At 41.8% G+C, this 20928-nt stretch overlaps 2 protein-coding genes and 1 pseudogene across 2 annotated transcripts in view; 1 reads left to right on the top strand and 2 right to left on the bottom strand.

Moving 5' to 3' along the window:
• Positions 1 to 8982, top strand: part of PXK (PX domain containing serine/threonine kinase like) — a 70116-nt gene extending 61134 nt beyond the window's left edge. The window contains 2 exon segments of the mRNA XM_039858555.1: positions 7710 to 7766; positions 7769 to 8982. Coding sequence (XP_039714489.1) covers positions 7710 to 7766; positions 7769 to 7923 — 212 coding nt within the window. The 3' untranslated portion in view covers positions 7924 to 8982.
• Positions 7249 to 7366, bottom strand: LOC120599551 (uncharacterized; annotated as a pseudogene).
• Positions 8983 to 9385: 403 nt separating the features above from the next.
• Positions 9386 to 17149, bottom strand: PDHB (pyruvate dehydrogenase E1 subunit beta). Its single transcript, XM_039858556.1, has 10 exons — positions 16995 to 17149; positions 16853 to 16906; positions 15245 to 15352; positions 15087 to 15149; positions 14951 to 14986; positions 14520 to 14805; positions 11663 to 11773; positions 11266 to 11357; positions 10200 to 10341; positions 9386 to 9908 (listed from the first exon to the last, which is right to left on the bottom strand). The coding sequence occupies exons 1-10, from the start codon at positions 17034 to 17036 to the stop codon at positions 9763 to 9765; spliced, it is 1080 nt and encodes a 359-aa protein (XP_039714490.1). The 5' UTR covers positions 17037 to 17149; the 3' UTR covers positions 9386 to 9762.
• Between the last annotated feature and the right edge of the window lie 3779 nt (positions 17150 to 20928).

The following is a 20928-nucleotide window of genomic DNA, read 5'->3' as shown; positions in this document are numbered from 1 at the left end:
TCTGTTCTGTGCAAGAGCTACAAAATAGATGGTAGCCCTCATGCTGCTGAACCCATGGGAGATGCTCGGTATATCCTTGTGGGTGGGTTGCTTAGGCTTGCTGTGCCTTCAAGGCCTCTGCTGGGTTAGGGTAGACTCTCAGCCCACGGGTTGCAACTTCTGGCTTGTCAGACCCTGCTTAGATTGGTCTTTTTTCCCAGGGCAGGAGGCCAGGCTTCTCATTGGGCTTATCTTTCCTGCTGTCTCTCCACACACTGCCCATCTTGTTGCTGGAGTCACATTTACTCCAATTTATGTCTTTACTCCTAGGCCAAGTTTATGGTCTATCTGGGAACTAAGTCAAAGAGAGTATCTTCCAGCTTTATGATGAAATGCAATTTTCTCAAGAAATGAAGAAAAAGTTTTCATTTTCCAGGGCTCGTATTAAAAAAGAATCCCTGATAAATGTGCCATCTCAAACACAACTCAATTGGGAGCTCTTGGGAACTGCACTTTGGGCCAGGGAACCTAAACTTGAGAGCCACCACATGCTAGTCCTGGGACCTTGGACAAGACACTTAACCTCCCTGGGTTTCAGGTTTTCTCTTTGTAAATGAGGATAACAGTGCCTGCCTTGTCAGGTTATTAACAGGATCCAGTGCTTACGAGGTTAGAACAGTGCCCGCACACAGTACGCTGTTACCGGGAGACCTTGAATGAGTGAGTCACTTTCCAAGTCTGGGTTTTCATTACCTCCTCTGTAAAAGGCAAAAGGGTGGGAGTTAGAGAAGACTATCTCACACTTTCTTCTCGTCAAGAATACTCTAGATCTACTGTGGATGCTCCCTTTGGCAGTTTGTTCAGCAATAAATTAACTTAGGCAACTTCATTTAGACAGCATTGCCTTTCTTCCTGAAAAGAGTTAATTTTAAGCACATTCGTGGTAGCCGAGGGTAGTCTTAAGCTTAGCTACTTTTAAGATGAGGCAGAAGTGACATGTTTCTAATTGAAGGCATCTTATTCTCATGAGCCCTTTTCAGCATGTGTGTAAGAGCTGGGGTCTGTCCTGTTTTACTGTACCTATCTGCCCTGGGGCCCCTTTTTCAGCTCCTTCTCAAATTGGTGGGAGAACTATCATTTCCCTAAGTCTGCTGGCAGTTTCATTAGGTGGGATGAGATTCTCAAACTTTTTTTTTTTCTCAGAATATTCCTAGCCTTTTTTTTTTCCTGCTAAAGGTTGTTTCCTGCCTCTAGAAGGTCACTCTTTCAAGAACCTTAAAATTCTTTATCCTGACATATTTCATGGTAAATGTCACCAACTAGTATTTACATTCTGAATTCATAGAGCTGAGTGGTTTAGAAGGTCCTAATTTACACACACACAAATATTCCTCCCCAAGCCTCCTTTTGGGAGCAGGCAGGCCTGCTGCCTTGCTTTTGTGTTTTTTTAAAAATTTTTAAACGGGTTTGCAAAGAGTATTTTGGGAAAGCTAAGTAAGCAGGAAGTCCTAGATTCTTGTTTTTAATAATCACATTTAACATATTTTGAGCACTTATTTTGTGCTAGGCACTGTTCTAAGTGCTTTATTGTGATTGTTTCATTTAATCCTCATGGATACCTTACTATCCAAGGAGAATGGATTCTAGTAGAGCTCCATTTTACAAAGAAACTGAGGCTCTAGAGGGATTAAAGGACTTTGACCAAGGTCACACAAGTGGGGGACGCCAGAGCCAGGATTCAGACCTGGCTCTGTCTTTGCTCATTTACCCTTCCAGTCTTTATTGCCTGCCTGCTCTCTTGGGTGCACTTCACGGCTGTGCTTGGCTGATGTGAAAAGCACCTTGAAAGTAGAGGCAGAAACCCCAGGCTTGGGTCTTACTTAGTTCCTCCACTTTCCAGCTGTGACCTTGGGTAAGTAATTTCCATTCTTTAAAGCTGTCTTTAAAAAATCTTCCTGGTCTTTATTAGATAGATAATGTACATGGCAATGCTTTATAAGCTATCAGGTATAAGCTATGAATGCCCTGCAAAAGAATTCTAGCCCTTCCGGCTTGCAGTTCATAATTTTAAGCGGTAATTTTGAAGAGAGCTGGCAGTTTGTAGAAAACCAGTCTGTAAGACTGACTGGAGAGAGAGAAAAGTTTCATATCTGGATGGGAGCTGGAGGAGGGAAAGCATAGCCTTATGGACACCGAGTGACTGAGAGCTCGATCACAGGAAGGAGGGTTAAGAATAAATAAGGCACACAAAAAAGAGATGAAGTTATTTAGAATGTTAGAGTTTCCAGAATTTATGTAGCCAAATCAAAGTGTGAAACCCATTTTAGGTTCAAAATCAATGTCTCTGGCCATAAGAATTTTGATCAAAACCTACATGTACACAAAGCGATCGCCATCTTTGGGATGAACAGGTCTGCCCTCGGTGCTTCCCTGAACAGTGAGTTGTTTTTGTTTTCCTGTCCCCTACAGCCCTCCCCACCCCACTCCAAACCCAAGTGTGTAAGTTCCTTCCCTCCCCAGAGCCCTCAGCTGATGTGGGAAGGGGATGGGGCAGGAAGTATCCCCAGCATGCTCGCAGAGCTGCACTGTGTGAGTGGTCTGCCAAACCAGTCCCACAGGGGCCTCATGTCCCGGCCTCTCCCCAGAGGAAGGGATTATTTCCAGGCATCCAGGCAGGGGGGCAGATTGGTTCATTAGGAACTCTGGGATTCACCGTCAGTGAAAGTGTTATCCTTCATATCTCGCCTGAAATTTAGTCAGTTAAAAAGACAGGAGAAATGTTTACCTCGTTTTTGTTTTTGTTTTTTAAATAGTTTTACAGCCTTAAGTAAGCTAATGCCACTCACTGCCCGATTCAGACTCTAGACCCAGCAGACTTCAGGGGAGGGGCGCCCACATGCTCCTGCCCAGGAGCTCCACCCGACACCTGCCCTGTGCTCTTGCCCTTCCCAACTTTGAAAAGACAGGTCTCCATTTTAGACTGTAGGAGTCTTGCTTGGAAAAAAGTGGTGAGTTCTAATTTTTCTCCCCTCTTGATAAACTGTCTTTATTTAGTAATAGGACTAAATATACTCCCAGTACCCGTTCCACTTTTCAGAGGAGGTAAAACCTTCGTGGGTCTTTTGAAGTGAGTGTTGTGCTTGTAAATAAAGAAAAATAACATCTAACTGGCTCAGAAACAGAAAAAAAAAGAACAAGGAAAGCGACTCATTGATTACCATATTAGTATGTTTGCCATGTTCTGAAGGGGTCACAATCGTGTTTACATACCAGTTCGTTTAGTGCTTAACTTAAGTATCTCCTAGTTTGGCAGTGAGAATAATCAGCATGTGATTCAGACTAATATTTTACTGTCTCTTACTATTTGATTAAATGACACTAAAATCTGAGTAATGACTTGTGTCCCTTCTCTCTTTCTCTTTGCTGTTTTCAGTAGAGCATGCACCATTTTGAACGTGAATTTTCGGTAAAGTAAGCTATATGATTTCTCTAACTTTAAAGATGCTCTCTTTCTGTAGGTGAAATGGGAACTAGTGTATCTAGATCGCTGAAATGACTAACAAATGGGAAAGCAGATTTGAGATGATTTCCTTATCCGAATATTTAAATGAAATACAGCATCTTTAAAAAGCACCCACGTGACTTCATTTACATTCATTTCATTTTCATCATGACCTTCAAAATTTTCATTTTCACCCTGATTTTGGTTTTAAAATATAGCTCTAAAACCTGCAAATCAACTGTATGGCATTTTGGTATATTTTGATTTTGGAAACTAGGACCTCAAAACATTTTGTTGCTGCGAAAATGTTGGTTCTTTGTTATTCTGATGAAGAGGAAAGGGTATTAGGCGATTGAGTTCTTGGTTATGGAGAGACAACTTACTGTCTTTTATACCTGGCAACAGGGAGAAATGGTTCTTTTTTAAGCATCCTTAATAATTCTTGAGTTGAGACATGAGTGCAGCCTCCTCATCCGTTTGATGCAAAGGCAAAGGCAGTTGACAAGAACTGCGTGCTGCCTGCTTCCAGGGGTCACTGCTCTCCATTCCCTCTGGAGGGTAGCTGACAGGTCTGGTGTTGGTGTGGTGGCCCTGTGGCCTCCCCACCTCTTTGTGTGGACCAAGACACCTGTAGGTTGCCCCTGCTAAGTTGGCCCCAAGGAAAGGGGACACTTAGACATCCCTTCTACAAGGCTGGCGAGGATATTTCTGGCAAGGTGTTTCTCCCCTAGAACTAAGCTGTTAATGCTCTTGCTGCAATAGTCGATGGCCTGTTCCAGAGCCCCTGCTGGATTGCCAGTCTCCCAGTTGGTTTGGTGGATGGAATTCTGGGAAGGGTAGAGTAGTTGGCTCTTGGGGTATTTGTCTAAGAGGAAGTAAGATTGGAGAGATCAGGGCTGACCTGGTTATAATTGTAGATACGCTGTTTTAGAGCATTCCTCATCCTGGGTTGTTATAGACCAATATTTTTCAAAGCTGTATGAATTCAGGTAGTAATCAATCTAACATGGACTCTGTCCAGTTTTGTCTACGGCCTGGGGATAAGGAAAGGAGGATAAGGGCTTTTGGAGGCCTTTTGTTGGAGAGCAGCTCATTCACATTTGAGGAGTAGGGGAGCGCAGGCATTTCACAGTTGTTCTCAGGTTTGTCACAGGCCAAACAGCAAACTCTGAATTTGGCCCTTGTTAACATTCCTCCCTTCCCCCCATTGTTAATAATGTGTTGTAACTTAAGCCCGAATGAACCTTTCGAGGAAGCTTGTGGACCATAGAAAAGGCAAAAAGGAAAAGCAAAAAGCAAAAAAAAAAGATGGAGCTTGTATTCAGAGACTGAGTCCCTGGGTCTGTGTTCCTGCCTCCTCCAGCATTGACCTTCTGACTCCTGGAACTTCGCTCCCCTCCCAGAGTGCCCTGAGCTAGCGAGCTGAGTTCCAACCTCCCTTCCCCTAATTGTGCACATAGAGATCTGCCCTGGTTCTCATGGGCTCAGTGAGGAAAAGTAGACCTCATGGGACATTAGGCTGTTTAAGATTGATTCAGCCCTCTGTGAGCAGACATCAGGTGACCTTCCTCTGTGCCCCTGGATGAGCAGCCTTGCCTTTCACATAGCCCTCAGCCTTCCATTTGCTTTATAGACACGGTTACCCTGTGGCACTTTGGACAGTGTGTTTATTTACACTAACATATTCAGAGATTTATTGAAAGTGGTAACAATCTCAGCCTTTACTTGGAAAATGAAGATCCATTTACCAGACATCATCCCCAACTCCCAAACTCTATGGTAGTGAATTTACACCTTTAAGTTTGAGCACCTGGTAGTAGGGCTAGAGTGTCAAGGGTTGGTTCCTTGTGAAGGCCAAGCAGTTTTGTTCTGTGCTGAGATGGCAACCCATACCCAAGTTCAGCCCCCAAGACCCATTTTTAGCTTCCCAGAATCCTAGGCTGAAGGTGTATCAGTCTCTGGACGGCCAGTGTTTTGCCTTTAGGACACAAGTGCTATTGCAGCCCACGGCCTGTCATCTCATCTCTAATGCAGTGACTCTTCTGCCAGGTTCAAAGCACAGAGCTGGAAGGCAGAAACACTGATGGTTATCTGATGCATATTAGGCCCTGAAGGTCAGGTTCAGATTCTGCTGCCTTTTTCTGGTCTTTGGGTGGAAGGGGGTTGGTATTGGTGCCTGCTCACTCTTCCAGACTCTCTCTCTGCTGCATTTAGTTCCAAGAGCCTTCAGAGGCGATCTCCACTCTTCCTGGTATTTCACTGGTTGCTATCCAGAAACCCCATTCAGGGGAAAGCTTATATCACACACTTATTCTCCCTGCTCTTCTCACCTCAACACTCATTTCAGGTGTAAAGTCCTTTTTATCTTTGTAACCCTGTAACATAAAGCCAGGAGCATTTTCTCACAATCCACCCTGGCATAGAACATAATCAAACTTCATTCATGTTATTTGTTATTGTATAATACCAACGGAAATTACATTTTGTTCATTTGTCTGTATTTAATGTTCATTTCTATTGCTATATCACTGTTATTTGAGAATTCTGAGATTACAGTGCATGAGTGTGTGTCTCTGTATGATTCTTTAATTTCAGCTGCCTTAGGTTTGGGTAAAGATGTAGAGGAAGGTAAGTCGTTTTCTATGAAACACAAGACTTTAACCATTACCTATCATACCTTAACCATTGCTTGTCATGCACTTATGTATTTTATTGGTGATCCTGAACCACTCATTCATATAAACTCAAGTGATGATTGGTATGTTTACCTGTTAACATCACAGCTCAGTAGTTTAGAGGAGGGACCACCCAGCAGAATGTCTCCCTTGTGTAGCCCTAGGTAGGGGTAGAAGGAAAGACTAGAAGCAGATGAGTAGAGGTATCAAGAGCTGCAAGTTAACAGAAAGTGGGACAACTCTGTGACACAGGCAAGTTCTTCAGAGCAGGGCTTTTTCTGTATTCAGTGTTTATTTCAACCTGGGAGAACAAGTCATTTATTAATTCAAAACTGTAAAATTCAAGTGCCAAATGTTTGTGTGCCCAGAAGCTAAGGGAAGTTTCAGACACCTGTCCCGTTCCCTTCTCCTTGCTCACTGGGGTAGAGCTCAGCATTCCAGTCTCTCTCGATGTGTCAGCAAAGATGTAGGGTTAATGTGGTTCCATTCTGTTCCCGGGTTGGGCCACAGTGGAAGGAAGGGTGCTTGAGGAAGTCTCCTCCCTGAGAGTGCTATTGCTGGGGAGAGAAAGCCCTTTGCCACCTGCTTTGCATTGCAATAATTTTTAGTTTTTTATATTTTTTAATGCAGCCTAATAGGAAATGATTATTTGAGACAGATGCCCCTGGGGAGCCCATAACCCAGCAGGCACTTGGCAAGGATTCCTTGCCAAGAATCCTGAGTGGTTTGTCATTTTATATTAAATCACATCTTTCAAATATTGTGTGTGTTGGAGCAGCTAAAGAACTGTTTATCCCTTATTATTAATCGATATTCAGGTAGCCCAACTCTGTGCATACAGGTGTCTATCTTTAATTGCTAGCTCAGGAGTAGATAGGGCTGTCTGGGACCTGGCTAAAGAGCTGATAGAACTTTTCTTTTGTTTGTTTCTTCCTTCTTCCTTTCCTTCCCTTCCCTTCCCTTTCCCTCTCCTTTTCTTTCTTTCCTTTCTTTCTTTTTCTCTTTTTTCTTCTTTTCTCTTTCTTCTCTCTCTCTCTCTCTCTCTCTCTCTTCCTTCCCTCCCTCCATCCTTCCCTCCCTCCTTCCTTCCAACACTTACAGCACCTGGTCTTCCTAGGTGGTCTCCCATCCAAGTACTATCCAGGCCCAACCCTGCTTAGCTTCCGAGATCAGACGAGATCAGGCATGTTCAGGATGGCATGGCCGTAGTGATAGAACTTTTCTTTGGGGACCATTACTAAAATTTGGAAATGGAGTTAGAGCCTCTTTTATGCTGAGAATGTCACTATGTATAGCTTGATGTGATCTGTGATATTTGTTCAGTCTTTTCTCACATGACTCCTATTTGGGATAAATGGCAACCTCTAAATTCCCTTTTGATGCTTCTAGCTTTCTTGTTCAGTATTTTAAAAGTCATACAGCAGTGGGTATGTTGGTCTCTGTGGGGGAAAACACTTGCGGTCTCACCAAAGTCCAGTCTGCCCAAGGCTGAGCAGTGGCATGTGTGCAGGGTGTTTGGAGAAATGATGCTGACTGTCTCTTTTCCTCCACAGGGATTTCCACTTTACCTCCACCTCCACCTCCTCCACCTCCACCACCACCAGCAGCTCCCTGCCTCCTTCTAGCACAGAGGCGCCCACACAGCTCCTGCCCCAGGCTGTGAATGGCTTGAGCCGAGGGGCCTTACTCAGCTCCATCCAGAATTTCCAAAAAGGAACTTTGAGGAAAGCCGAAACCTGTGATCATAGTGCTCCTAAGATCGGCTAAAGCTTCGTGTTTACACTTGGAGGGAAAAGTTCTTTTCTTCTTCTTCCCACCTCCAACCCTTAAAGTACCCTCTTCCCGGATGAATAATTGCTGAGCCAGTTCAGCCACATACTGTTTTGCAGATGCTCATGTGAGGGGCTTTTCAAGAGGAAAATAGTCAAGTAGATTAAAATCAGGCTGGCATTGCTGCCTTAAGAAAAATTTTGCTCCTTTATTACTATTTTAAAAGAGTCTTGTTCATCCTCTAATGGCCATCTTTTTGGGGCAGCAGCATATTAGAATCAATATTTTTACCAACTGAAGGAAATGAACAAGAACGAAAACAATGACAATATTCAGACAGCTGTGAATGGCCTTTGTGTTGCAATCCTTCCCATCAGACAGCTCCTAGAGATGTTCCTCTCATGGTTTATTTCTCTAAAGCATTTTCTGGTTATTTCTTAGAAAACTCCCAATTTTTGCTATCTTAATTTCATCGTAAACATTAACACTGTAGCCCAAAGCATAGTTGTATCACAAGAGTCAAGGAAGCAACTGAGTTCTTCATTTTCCCTTCAAATACAATAGGGAAAATTTGTAACATTCTCTAAGTTCTAACAGAAATACTGTTGTCATTATAGAACTCAGGGCTGCTAAAGTAACTACTCTACTCATAGTTCCTTATAGTTAGAATGTATGAACAGACAAAAAATGTTAGCATCAGATAAAGCTCTTGCCAATTAGGGGATCTTACTCCTCAGCAATTAAGTCGAGTTTGTGGTTTGTGGGGGATTATTATTACAACACAAGTGAATTTGGCATCTATAGAATTCTGATTTTTGAAATATTCAAATACATCATCGTTAAATGTTACTCATTTATTAGATCCTTTATCCTATGATTTGCTTAAACCCTTAAATAAACTGCACTTTAAAGGATTATAAATAATCCATTTAAAAATTCAAGTACACACTTCAGTGTTGGTTACTATGCAGAGAGAATGTCATTGTCTATAGTTTCATGTAATCTGTAATAAATGTTCAGCTGTATTTTTTATTAAAATAAACCATGTCAAGAAAACGTGTTGTCTGTAGCTTGGCTAAATATTTCAAATAGTAACTTTTTGTAGTAGTTTTTGTAAAGACCAGATCCACACAGTATTTCCAAAATTTTCTTCCCACTATCCTATTTCTGTTGTGCCATATTTTCCCTCTTAATAAGAGTTAATAATCGTGTCTTGCTAAATTAGGTATCTCTTGTATGCTTCTGTAACTAATTTAAACCTGTCTTTTCCATCTCAACTTCTGGAGAAGGCAATGTATGGCAGGTCTGTTTTTGGGCAATGGGAAAATACCTGATATGAATTTTGCTTTAATTTTAAAGAGAATCCTATTAGAATTAGGCATCTGAAGAGTCTAGACAAGTTCCTGTTTTAAGTATGATGAGGTCTAGGTGAGTAATGATTAGTTCCTGATGACACAAATTTCTTAATAGACTTCCACTCCATATTTATTTTCAAGGATATAAAAATACAATTAGTCAGTTAGGAATTCCTTTATTCCTTATCAAAACAATCTAACAGTAAATGTAGATTATATGCTTTTACTTTTACACATAAGCTGTCTTTTTTGGATATATCTTTCATCAGGACTCTGCCACAATCATATCTTGTCCTTCCAGTGAGAGGGTAAAATTTTACATTTTAGGGCAGGAAAGAATGGAGAGATTTCCACATACAAGCACATTTAAACTTCTTCAAGTACAAAAACATTTATGAATCATAAGGTCTTATAGTACAACCCAGGTGGTATCAGCAAATATTTTAAATAGATCCCAAATGACTTGAAATTGAAGTCAAAACTAAATATTTAATGTTTTCTTTATTGCAAATATGATGTCTTTAACCTGAGGTACAGAATTGTCTTCTAGAATCTTTGCGTAAGGCATAGGGACATCAGCACCAGTGACACGAACTGCAGGCGCATCCAGGAAATTGAATGCAGGGCCTAGGAGAGAAGGAAGCTCAACTGAGAGAGGCAAGAAAAGCCCGATGAACATTACCTCCTGTGCACAAGAGGTGTGGCTTCCTGAAGACCAGTCAAAAGCTAAAAGAATGCTAACTGGAATTTGTTCTGGTTTTGCTTTTTAATGCATTTACTCAAAAGAAAAATGCCAAGCTGACAAGTTGAAAATTCTAGTTATTTGGCCACCCTTAGCTTTCGATATCTTTATCCAGTATTCAGATATACAATGTTTAATACGGCTTGACTATTCTAAAACCAGTTTCTCTGAAATACCTTCCATGATCCTGGCACAAATTTCAGCTCCTACTCCAAATTGTGGCCAGCCTCCTTCCACAGTTACAAGATGATTGGTCTTTATGACACTGGCTTCTATTGTTTCAATGTCCATTGGTCTGATGGTTCTCATATTTATCACCTAAACAGATAATAGGTAAGCTTTATAGAGTCACTGTATCACAAATACAGCCTTATCCCCATAATTCCACTTTCTTTTTTGTTTCCTATTAATCTCTGGGTCTAGGAAAATCTAATCTGCCTATTCATAAAGGAGAAATTGTAATTAAAACAAAGATCTTTATCTCTACAGCAAGCAGCTCTTATTAACTTACCGAATTCACCTATCCTCCCTTGGCTTTAACTTCCTTCTCATCAAAATAATAACTAACATTTGACTGCTTATTGTGTATCAGGCACAACACGAAGTGTAATTCTTAGAACTATCCTGAAGGGACAGTAAGTGTATTATTCCCACTCTGCTCTCTATAGCCGCCAGCTCTCCCTTCTCTGTTGTTCGTTTTTTGTTTTGTTTTGTTTTTTATGCTTACAGCACCTGGTCTTCCTAGGTAGTCTCCCATCCAGGTACTAACCAGGCCTGACTGTTTACTTTCCAAGATTAGACATTGGGCTTGTTCCAGGTGACATGGCCGTAGAACATGGACCGTGACTCCACTGGGGCGCGAACCCAGGACCTTCTGCGTGTAAAACAGACGTGCTAACCGCTACACTATGGAACTATGTCCTCTGTTCTTTCTAAGCTCCTGTCACTCCAAGTGTTCTGAGATTTAGGGTACATAACTTGCTCAAGTGTAATTAGCAAGTGGTAGGTCCTAGACATGAATGAGTTAGACTTGTTTTGACTTCTCTCCCAACCTCCAGCTCCAAGGTTGGATCTTAACCTAGATATTTGAAAAGTAGGTTCTCAGCTTTAAGCAGAGGCAGAACTGAGTGATGAAGATTTTACATCTAGTTAACCTGTTACAAAACTGAAACTCCTATTTCTGGATCTTAAATTTAAAAAGAACTTTTCTGATTCTTTAAGAACAAGTGAATTTCCACTAACCTCACATTCAATTCCTTCTTTAGAAAGCACTGCTGCAGCTTCTAAGCAATGGCCCACAGGTCTTGAATGGGAAACTACAGTAACATGTGTCCCTGAAAACAAAGTGGTCACAGATCAGAGGTCAGATTAAAATTAAGTTCATTTGTAAAATCTTCAACTGAGCTTCATTCCAGTGAGAAGAGGAATGTGGTAGCCTTCCTAGAAATGAAATTCAAATCTACTGGACTTAGATTTAGAAAAGCACAAATGTATGAGGTATTAGAGTATGACACATTCTTAACTTGAACTCATCCTATAATTTCCTAAAGTAAAGAGCAATATTTAGATTGAATTTGACTAACACAAACAGAGGGGATGGATTACAAACAATGTTTAAATGTATAACAAGTTCTCTTACCTTGCCTTTCTATTTTGGCTTTTCCAATGGGAATCAGAAAATCTTTTGACTGAGCTTCCGAGGGAAATTCAAAAGGAACTCCATACATCAATTCGTTTTCTAGCACCACCACTGCAAAATAAAAATATTTAAACATAAGTACATAAAAACATACACAACACTATCATTTATTTTGTGAAAAGTTTCACTGTTCTGATTAGGAAGTTTTGTTTCTTTTGTGTCCAGTAGCCTTGAGGATGGTTTAGGTACCAACATTTATAGTCTGGTCAATCCTAATTTTATCTATTGAGGTTAAACCAGTGTTGTAGGTATGCAATAAATGTCCCCCTTACCTAGCTGGCCCCCTTACAGTCAGAAAATAAACCATCACATTTTTTACTATTCTTACTATATCTGTAAATCATTAACATTTTATGTGACATGGCTAAACTTAGTTAAAAGCCTTTATTGGTGCCTTCTATGCAAAGATTTCATTTTAGTTCTTTGATGTTCAAAAGAGACCCGGGGGTGGGGAGGGGGGTAACGATGATACAGGCTGTTTATCCCTCTGTGGCGGAAACAAAGAGCAAGCAGCAAGGAAAAATCGCCTGGGATCTAGATGAACAAGCCATATAACTAGGGAGAAGTCCAAGAAATCACCCCACAATGGCAGAAGATAGGATGGGGCAAGGATGTGGGGCTGCCTGGTCCCGAGTGGCTGAGTGAGACGAGGTTGCGGCAGCGGTAGATACAGACACCTCTTAAAGGGGGCCTGCCTACGAGCAGATTTTGCAGTGACAAACCTGCTCGCTCTGAGCACCACGGCTGCACGCAGGGGGCACCAGGGACTTACAGGGAGACATTGTTGGAGTGAAGGCTGAGGCGAAATTCGCTCTGTACAAAAGTGCCAGCAGATGCATTGTTCCCTGTTGAGCCCTCCCCACTCCCAGTACAGACACAGCACCACCACAGCTGGGACATCAGCAAACTGGGTAACAGAGGTCGCTCCGCCCAGAGGATTCCCTGAAACCCCGCCTCCCACAACTTGCGGCCCCACCTAAGCCACATCCAGGTGTATCTTCAGTGAGTCAGGTGCTCCTTGCTGAGCAGTGCCTAGACTCACATCGGAGGCAGCTGGCCTCGGTTTCTGGCTTGGCCTTTTGAGGCAACTATAAGCACAGCATCTGTGGATTGCTTGCTCAATCTTAACAGGTGGCCTCAGAGGGCTAGAGGCTTGGGCTAAGTTTGGCCTGCAGCTGAATCTCTCTCAGGACTGTGCCAGTGGACAGACAGACACCTACTTCACAAATCAACACTAATAAGACAGGGGGACTTAGGAGCTTTGATTAGTACATAGAAACAGACATGGAAAGGCAGCCAAAATGGGAAGACAAAGAAGCAGAAGCCATAAGAGAGAACAGCAGAGAGATCCAGATAAAATGGAGTCGAGTAATCTAACAGATGCAGAATTGAAACACTGGTTATAAAGATGCTCAATGAACTTTTGGGAAGTGTAGATAAATTCAGTGAGAACTTCACTGAAGAGATAACATAAAAATGGAAATAGAAATTTTAAAAGGGAACCAGTCTGAAATGAAGAACATTATATGAGATGGGAAGTATATTAAACAGAATAAACAAAGTGAATAAGGAAAAGGATCAAATGCCCTATCTAGAGGACGGGAAAGCCAAGGACACTCAATTAGAATGGCAAGAGATGCCAAGACTATAAAAATAATTTAAAGAGTATGGGACACTATTAAGGATCCAAATATCTGGCTGATCGGCATAACTGAAGAAAATCAAGATACTGAACAGCTGTTGAAGAAATAATGATGGAAAACTTCCTGAACCTGGTGAAGGAAATGGACATAAAACCCCAGGAAGCTCAGAGAATTCCAAAAATCAGGGATCCAAAGAGGCCCACACTAAGACACTTCATAATTAAAATGCCAAAGGTTAAATACAAAGAAAGAATATTAAAAGCATCAAAACAGATAATTACCTTTAAGGGAACACCCATAAGACTGGCAGCTGATTTCTCAAAAGAAACTATGCAGGACAGAAGGGCTTGGCAAAAAATATTCGACAGGATGAAGACCCAGGATCGAAACCAAGAATAATTTATCCAGCAAAGCTATCATTTAGAGTTGAAGGACAGATAAAGAGCTTCTCAGACAAAAATAAGCTAAAGGAATTTATCACCACCAAGCCAGTATTACAGGAATGTTGGCGGGACTTCTTTAAGAAGAAAAAACATGTATCAAAACAGGAATAAAGAATGGTAACAACTACATTCCTGTCAACAAGTACCTCAAATGAAAAAGAATTAAGTGCTCCAACTAGAAGACAGAATGGATGAATGGAAAGGAAAACAAGATCCCTAAATGTTGCCTATAAGAGACTCACTTCAGATTAAAAGACACAGACAGACTATAAGAAAGAGGTGGAAAAGCTATTGCTTTGATGGACCTAGAAGGTGTTTAAGTCAGAAAGAGAAAGATAAATACTACATGATTTCACTTATATGTGGAATCTAAGTTATAAAAAGAACTAATCAAAAACAGACTCACAATTATAGTGGACAATTTGGTGCCGGACAGAGGCGGGGGATTGGAGAGGTTGGGAGAAGAGAGTGAACGGTTAAAGAAGTACAAGTTAGTAGCTGAAGGATGGTCACGGGGATGGGGAGAACAGCATAGGGTATGCAGTTAGCATTAACATGTTGGCTAGGTGGAAGGTCAGGTGAGGGAGGAAGCAATTGCGGGGATCATTTTATGAACTATATAGATGTCTAACCAACGTACTGTATACTTAAAACTAATTAAAATAAATAAATTTTTAAAAAAATAAGAGATCTAAGGGTCACTCTGCTGACCTGGATTGTTATCACGAATGGCCGACTTAATAAGCCCTTTTGCATCTTCTGAATTCCAGGGGCTAACCACCTTTAAGCCTGGGCAGTGTCCATACCAAGCAGCAAAGCACTGTGAGTGCTGGGCAGCTACACCTGCTGAAGCGCCATTGGGCCCCCTGAAGACAATGGGCACAGGCTGAAGGCCCCCTGACATGTAGTAGGTCTTGGCAGCTGAATTAATAACCTGGTCAATGGCTTGCATAGAGAAATTGAAGGTCATAAATTCACAAATGGGCCGCAACCCAGCCTGAAAAAACAAAAACATAGATATTAAAAAGACTAAATATAGCAATGAAGAAGGGCAAAAACCCACTCTACTCCAACATTTAAATGTTTTTAAAAGGTCATGTTAAAAATCTCTTTGGATGAGATTCATAAAGAAGATTGCATACCATAGCTGCACCTACAGCAATTCCAGCAAAGCCCATCTATAAAGTAAAATACAAACATAAGTGAAATCCATAAAAATTAGAAAAGTGTACACTTTGACATGCCCCTCAACAGTCTGTTTCCTGATAGAAGGCTTACCTCAGATATAGGTGTGTCTATGATCCTCTTATCTCCGTATTTCTTCCACAGGCCTCGACTAACCTACAATTAAGCAATGACTTCATTACTTTTAGGTGTATCTGGGGATAGATGGTCACTTCAATTTTATATAGCTTTCAATCGCATATCTTGGTTACCTTGTATGCCCCATCATACTGGGCAACTTCTTCCCCAAGCAGAAATACCTTCTCATCTCTTTCCAGTTCCTCATCCATACCTTGATTTATAGCCTCACGAACTGTCACCTGTTATGGACATGGGAAAACAGTCAATAAGCTTTGCAGCTGTCCCCAATCTTTTTGGTACCAGGGACTGGTGCTCCTATGAGAATCTAATACCTGATGATCTGAAGTAGAGCTGAGGCAATGATGCTAGCGCTGGGGTGCGGCTGCAAATACACATGAAGCTTTGCTAGCTTACCCGCCTCCTGCTGTGCGGCCGGGTTCCTAAAAGGCCAAGGACCGGTACTGGTCCATGGCCCAGGGGTTGGGGATCCCTGAGCTGCACTATTGAGATTCTCTCCTTTTATAATTATCAACGCTGCCCACAGTATATAATATAAAAACTATCTCTAGAACAGGCTTCTCCTTAAAAGTTAAAAGAATTCTGAAAGTAACATTGCTATCACACATAGCCAATCTCCGATTGGATGTGTTAAGGGGAGGCTTACTGAACACTTCTCTTAATGTGCATCTAAGCTTAAAAGATCTGCTTGCTGGCCAGACCAATTCATAGGCAAAACTTCCTAAGTAGAAAATATACTGGGTTGTTTTATTTCCACACTTGGCATACCATGGGGCAGAGAACCGTTAAGGAAGCCTAAATAATACTTAGTATTGACTGCTCACTAGGTGCCATGCATTTCCAAACACTGCCTTCAGGGTCTAGGAGTTATTTTACTACATAGGTTGGTAGAATCCTCTAGTAATTAAGGGGTGGGGGAAGAGTCCTCAAAAAGTTGAATACAGAATTACTATATGATCCAACAATTCCTTCTAGATATATGCCCAAAAGAATTGAAAGCAGTGACTCAGATACTTGTGCAGCATTATTTACAAACCCAAAAGGTGGAAAGATGTAAGGATAAACAAAATGTATATGCATACAACAGAATATTATTCAGCCTTTAAAATGGAATGAAATTCTGACACATGCTACAACATGAATGAACCTTGGAGACATTGTGCTAAGTGAAATAAGCCAGATGTAAAAGGACAAAATTGTATGATTCCACTTACAGGTCTACCAAGAATGGATAATTTTATAGACACAGAAAGTGCAGTAGAGGTTACCAGGGAGGATACGGGGACTTACTGTTTACTGGGTACTACAAAGTTTCTGTTTGAGAGGATGATAAAGTTTTGAGGATGGATGGTGGTGATGACCGCACAGCATGGTGAATGGCTTTAATGCCGCTAAATACTCACTTTGAAATAGTAAATTGTGTTATGTATATTTTACAACAAAACATAAAAAGGTGGGGGTTCAAGGGAAGAAGCATCAAGACTAGTTTCCTCAGATCGCCCATCGGATTCCAATAGCGTAGAGGGGATAACAGGCTGGTGTGTTTGCGGCCCGCCTCAGCAGAGGCAGCACGAGTCCGACGCGGGAGTCCGCAGACTTCAAGGCCAGCGGACGCCTTTCTCCTCTCAGTGCCCACCGGCCGCCGGTCAGGGGCGACCCGGACCTCCGCCCCAGGACGAGGCGCCCCTCCTCCCTGCCCGGCTAGGGTCCAAGCCAGCTACCTGCAGCGCCGCCGGCGCTGTCCGGTGGAAGCGCCTCCTCAGCAGCCCGGACACCTGGCGGGAAGAGAAAAAGGACGCTCAGAGGAGACGCAGGGTGGGCAGAGGTAGCGCAGGGTCACGCGGCCCGAGAGCGGCTGCCTACCTGCTCAAGGGGTCTACGCAGCAGCCCCGACACCGCCGCCATCTTGACCGTGTCCTCTAGCCGCCGCCAAATGACAACACAGCCGGGCGGCAGACGTATGGAGCCTCGCCTACCCCGCGCGGGCCAATGGCAGAGCGCGGCGCCTGCGTACCCCACCCATCCCTCAACGTGTGAGAGGCCGGGTGTCGCGTGTTGTTGTCAGACCTCTCTCCCGGGAGTCGACTCCCATGAACTTTGTTGAGAGCGGGCGGCTACTGACACGCCGGGTGCACTCCGGGAACACATTCCTGGGTGGTGCTTGAAGCGCGGGGACCAAAAGTCAGACTTTGAGGGCATAACTCGAAGCTCGGGGAACCTTAAGAAACCTTGGGCTAGCTTTCTGACGGGACTGAAATTCTTTGGGCACCTAGTAGCTCAGCGCTTGCACACACGCTAGTGACGGGGAACTTACCTCCTTATTAGTCCCTGGACAGCACTGTCTGTGGGTTCCTTAGAATGAGAACAAGAGATTTCATTTATGAATCGTAAAGCACCTACTGTGTGCTGTGGTAAGTGCTTTCTAGCTCATTTAATTCTCATAGGAACCTTCTCGGGTAATTAGTATTGTAATTATCTCCATTTCACAGGTGGATAAAAAGCAGAGCTTAGTTAAATGAGCCAAGATTTGAATTTAAGATTGACTCAAAACGGTATTTTTTTTTTCATTTCTTCCTAAAGCAGAAGTTTGGGTCCTGTCTGGGAAGGGGTTACAACAACCTGCATTTACAGGAGGCCTTATCCGGCCAAACACCTGTTTCTGGTAGCTTCTGGAAGCTTCCTCTCATTCCTCTCAGTTTGACCCTTGGAAGTCAGGTGGGACCACTGAGGACAATGTGGTCCCCACTTGTCCCCAAGATATTCCAAACAAAATCTTTCCGTGAGCTGCAGTCTGAGGTCTGCAACCTCAGAGTCTGGATTTAATCTAGGGCTCTGGGAAGGTGGTGCTGAAGGGGAGTGACTAGATCACAAGAGTTTGTCTGGTTGCTGAGTGAGAATGATAGGTGAAGGAGGAGGGCAAAAGCAGGTAGACTCCAGGAAGTCTTCTGCATAGAGACCTGGACTAGGGGGTAGTTTAGGGATGAAGAGAGGAGACAGGTTTGAGACTTATTTGGGACTGGAACCAATAGAATTGCTGTGAAGGAAGAGGAAGAGTAGAGGAAGATTTGGGGGAGTGTTTGTGTGTGGTTGGATGTATGGGTGAGGGGGAGGAGCCTGGGAGCAGGTGGGAGTCAGAGTCCATTTTGAATAGGCAATTTAGATGACTGGGTCATATCAAAGTTTGATATAGGAGCCTAGAGCTAGAAGCTTGGCGGGGATAGAGATATAAATTTGGGGACAGCTGCACAGAGATGGCCTTTAATCTCTGGGTCTCTGCTTCATCATCTGTAAAATGAAAAGATGTTCTCTAAGGTATAGAGTCAAGACCTTCCAAGTCTCCTCACTTGGTGCCATTATCTAGTCTTGGCAGTCCTTGGCAGGAAACTCCAGCACTTCCCAGACAGCTACAGCATCCCTGAGAAACCCTTAAGTTTGAGTTGTTAACCTTTAGGGGTTTCTGGGTTCTGCTTAGAATGAAAATGTCTCAGCTTTCCCACCTCTCCCACCATGCAGCACTGGAAGATTTCAGGATTAGAATTACAAAATAAAAGGAGACCTCAGGTGAAGGAACAATGATCCAAAGAGAAGCCAGAATTTGGACTGTGGTCCAGACAAAGGATTGTATTCTTGGATCCTATTTACATAAAGAGTCAAAAAAGCCAGGAACACTGATCTGGTGGGCTGAGTCAGGGGCGCAATGTGACTCTGCAGGACTCAGCTAGCTTCAGCTGAGAATATTTTCTTTTGAAATAATGACTGTAGGTGTTTCAGACATTAGGTATATTCATCGGTACATGTATTTTCCTTTCAAACTCTATAAACGGCCAGTTTGGAAAAGCTAAGCACAATTTTCAATTTAAGCATAAAAGACAAAAAGATTAAAGTGCTGAATTTTAAATCCATAACCTTTACAAAACCAGTCTGCGTTCATAAACTGTACAGAAAGGGATTTGAAAGTGTAAATAGGCCAACTAGGCCACTTCTCTCTCAGAATTAAAACTTTCCAAAGTCACAGGAACATTTGTCCTAAAGGTCAGATAATCCTTTATCCAAAAATTTCAATTTCTGTGGGTTTGATCAACTTAGTTTTGTGTCATTGCAAGCAAGGTTTATTAAAGAAGGCTTTTCGCCACCCTCCCAACTTTTTAGATGTAGCTTACACACAAAATGCACATTTCCGCCACCCCAGAAATTTCCCTCATGTCTCCTCCTAGTCATTCCCCACACATCACCCCACAGGAAACCACAGATCTTATTTCCTTCATCATATTTTAGTTTATTTTAGAACTTAAAATACAAGGAACTATAGGATGTGTATGTACTCTTTTGTTTCTGGCATCTTTAGCTCAGTAAAATGTTTTTGAGATTCATCCATATTGTTAAGTGTTTCAATAGTTTACTCCTTTTTTTCTTATAATTTTTTCTTTTGAAAGATTTTTAAGACTCATAAGAAGTTGCAAAAATAGAAGCCAGAATTTGGACTGTGGTCCAGACACAAAGAGTTCAACCAGCTTTGCCCAATGATAAATCTTATATAACCATAGCACATTACCAACTCCCCCAAATTGACATTTGTACAATACTATTATCTCGAGAGAGACTTTATTCAGCTTTCTCCAGTTTTAAATGCATTCTTTTGCATGTGTGTACAGTACTATAGAATTTTATCTCATACAGATTCATGTAACTACCACCACAATCAAGATACGGAATTGTTTCATCACCACAAAGGAACTCCCTCATGTTACCTCACAGTCACACCTTATGCCACCCCTATCTCCTGGCAACCACTGATCTGTTCTCAATCACTGTAATTTGTTATTTCAAGAATGTTTTATACATGGAATCTTACAATATGTAACCCTTTGGTATTGGCTAGTGTCACTCAACCTAATGCCCTTGAGATCCGTTCAAGTTGTGTGTATCAACATTTCATTCCTTTTTATTGCCAAATAGTTGTATAACTCAGTTTATTCATTCATCCATTGAAGGACATTTGGGTTGTATCCAGTTTTAGCTATTACCAATAAAGCTGCTATGAACATTGGTTTAGAGGTTTTTGTTTGAACATAAGTTTTCATTTTTTCAGGTTAGTACCCAGCAGTACTATTGTATGGTTAAGTGTATGTTTAACTTTTAAGAAATAGACAAACTGTTTTTCCAGAGTGGCCATACCATTTTATATTACCTCCAGCAATGTATAAAATATCCACTTGCTCTGGATCCTTGCCAGCACCTGATACTAATATTTTTTAATTTTAGCCATTTTAATAGATGTATAGTGGTATCCCTCATGACTTTAATTTGCATTTCTCTAATGGTTAATTAGATATTGAATATCTTTTCATGTGCAATTCATCTTTGGTGAAGTGTCTGTTCAAGTCTTTTGCTAATATTCTAATTAGATTGAATTTTATTGTAAAATGTCCGTAACAAAATTTACTATTTTAACCATTTTTAAGTATACAGTTCAGTCTCATTAAATACATTCACATTGTTGTTCAACCTCCACCACCATCCATCTCCAAAACGTTTAAATTTTCCCAAAGGGAATCTCTATGTCCCACTTATAAGCAAAATATCTCTTATAATTTTCGCATATTTTTCAATATATCCATATGCACCAGTGTTTTATATTTTGTTTTTAAACAATGTTTTTGAATAGGAGATTCATTTTATTGTAGGAAAAAATTCAAGTAATACAGAGAGGCATAAAATAATTGCCCTTCCCATCCCTAAACCTCAGTTACCCAGCTTCATCCCCCTGCCACGACAACCACTATGACTCATTTCTTCT

The sequence above is a fragment of the Pteropus medius genome, unplaced genomic scaffold (genome assembly GCF_902729225.1).
Source record: "Pteropus medius unplaced genomic scaffold, Ma_sr-lr_union100, whole genome shotgun sequence".
NCBI classification, from domain to species: Eukaryota; Metazoa; Chordata; class Mammalia; order Chiroptera; family Pteropodidae; genus Pteropus; species Pteropus medius.
The sequence above is the reverse complement of the archived record's forward strand: the minus strand, read 5'-3'. Positions and strand labels throughout refer to the sequence as shown.

Coding starts and splice junctions, on each gene's coding strand:
- PDHB (XM_039858556.1), bottom strand. CDS start 17,036: ATGGCGGCGGTGTCGGGGCTGCTGCGTAGACCCCTTGAGCAG. Junction 15,353..16,852: donor CAGCGCCGGCGGCGCTGCAG/GTAGCTGGCTTG, acceptor TGTCCATAACAG/GTGACAGTTCGTGAGGCTAT. Junction 11,358..11,662: donor AGCCAAAATAGAAAGGCAAG/GTAAGAGAACTT, acceptor CTTTGTTTTCAG/GGACACATGTTACTGTAGTT.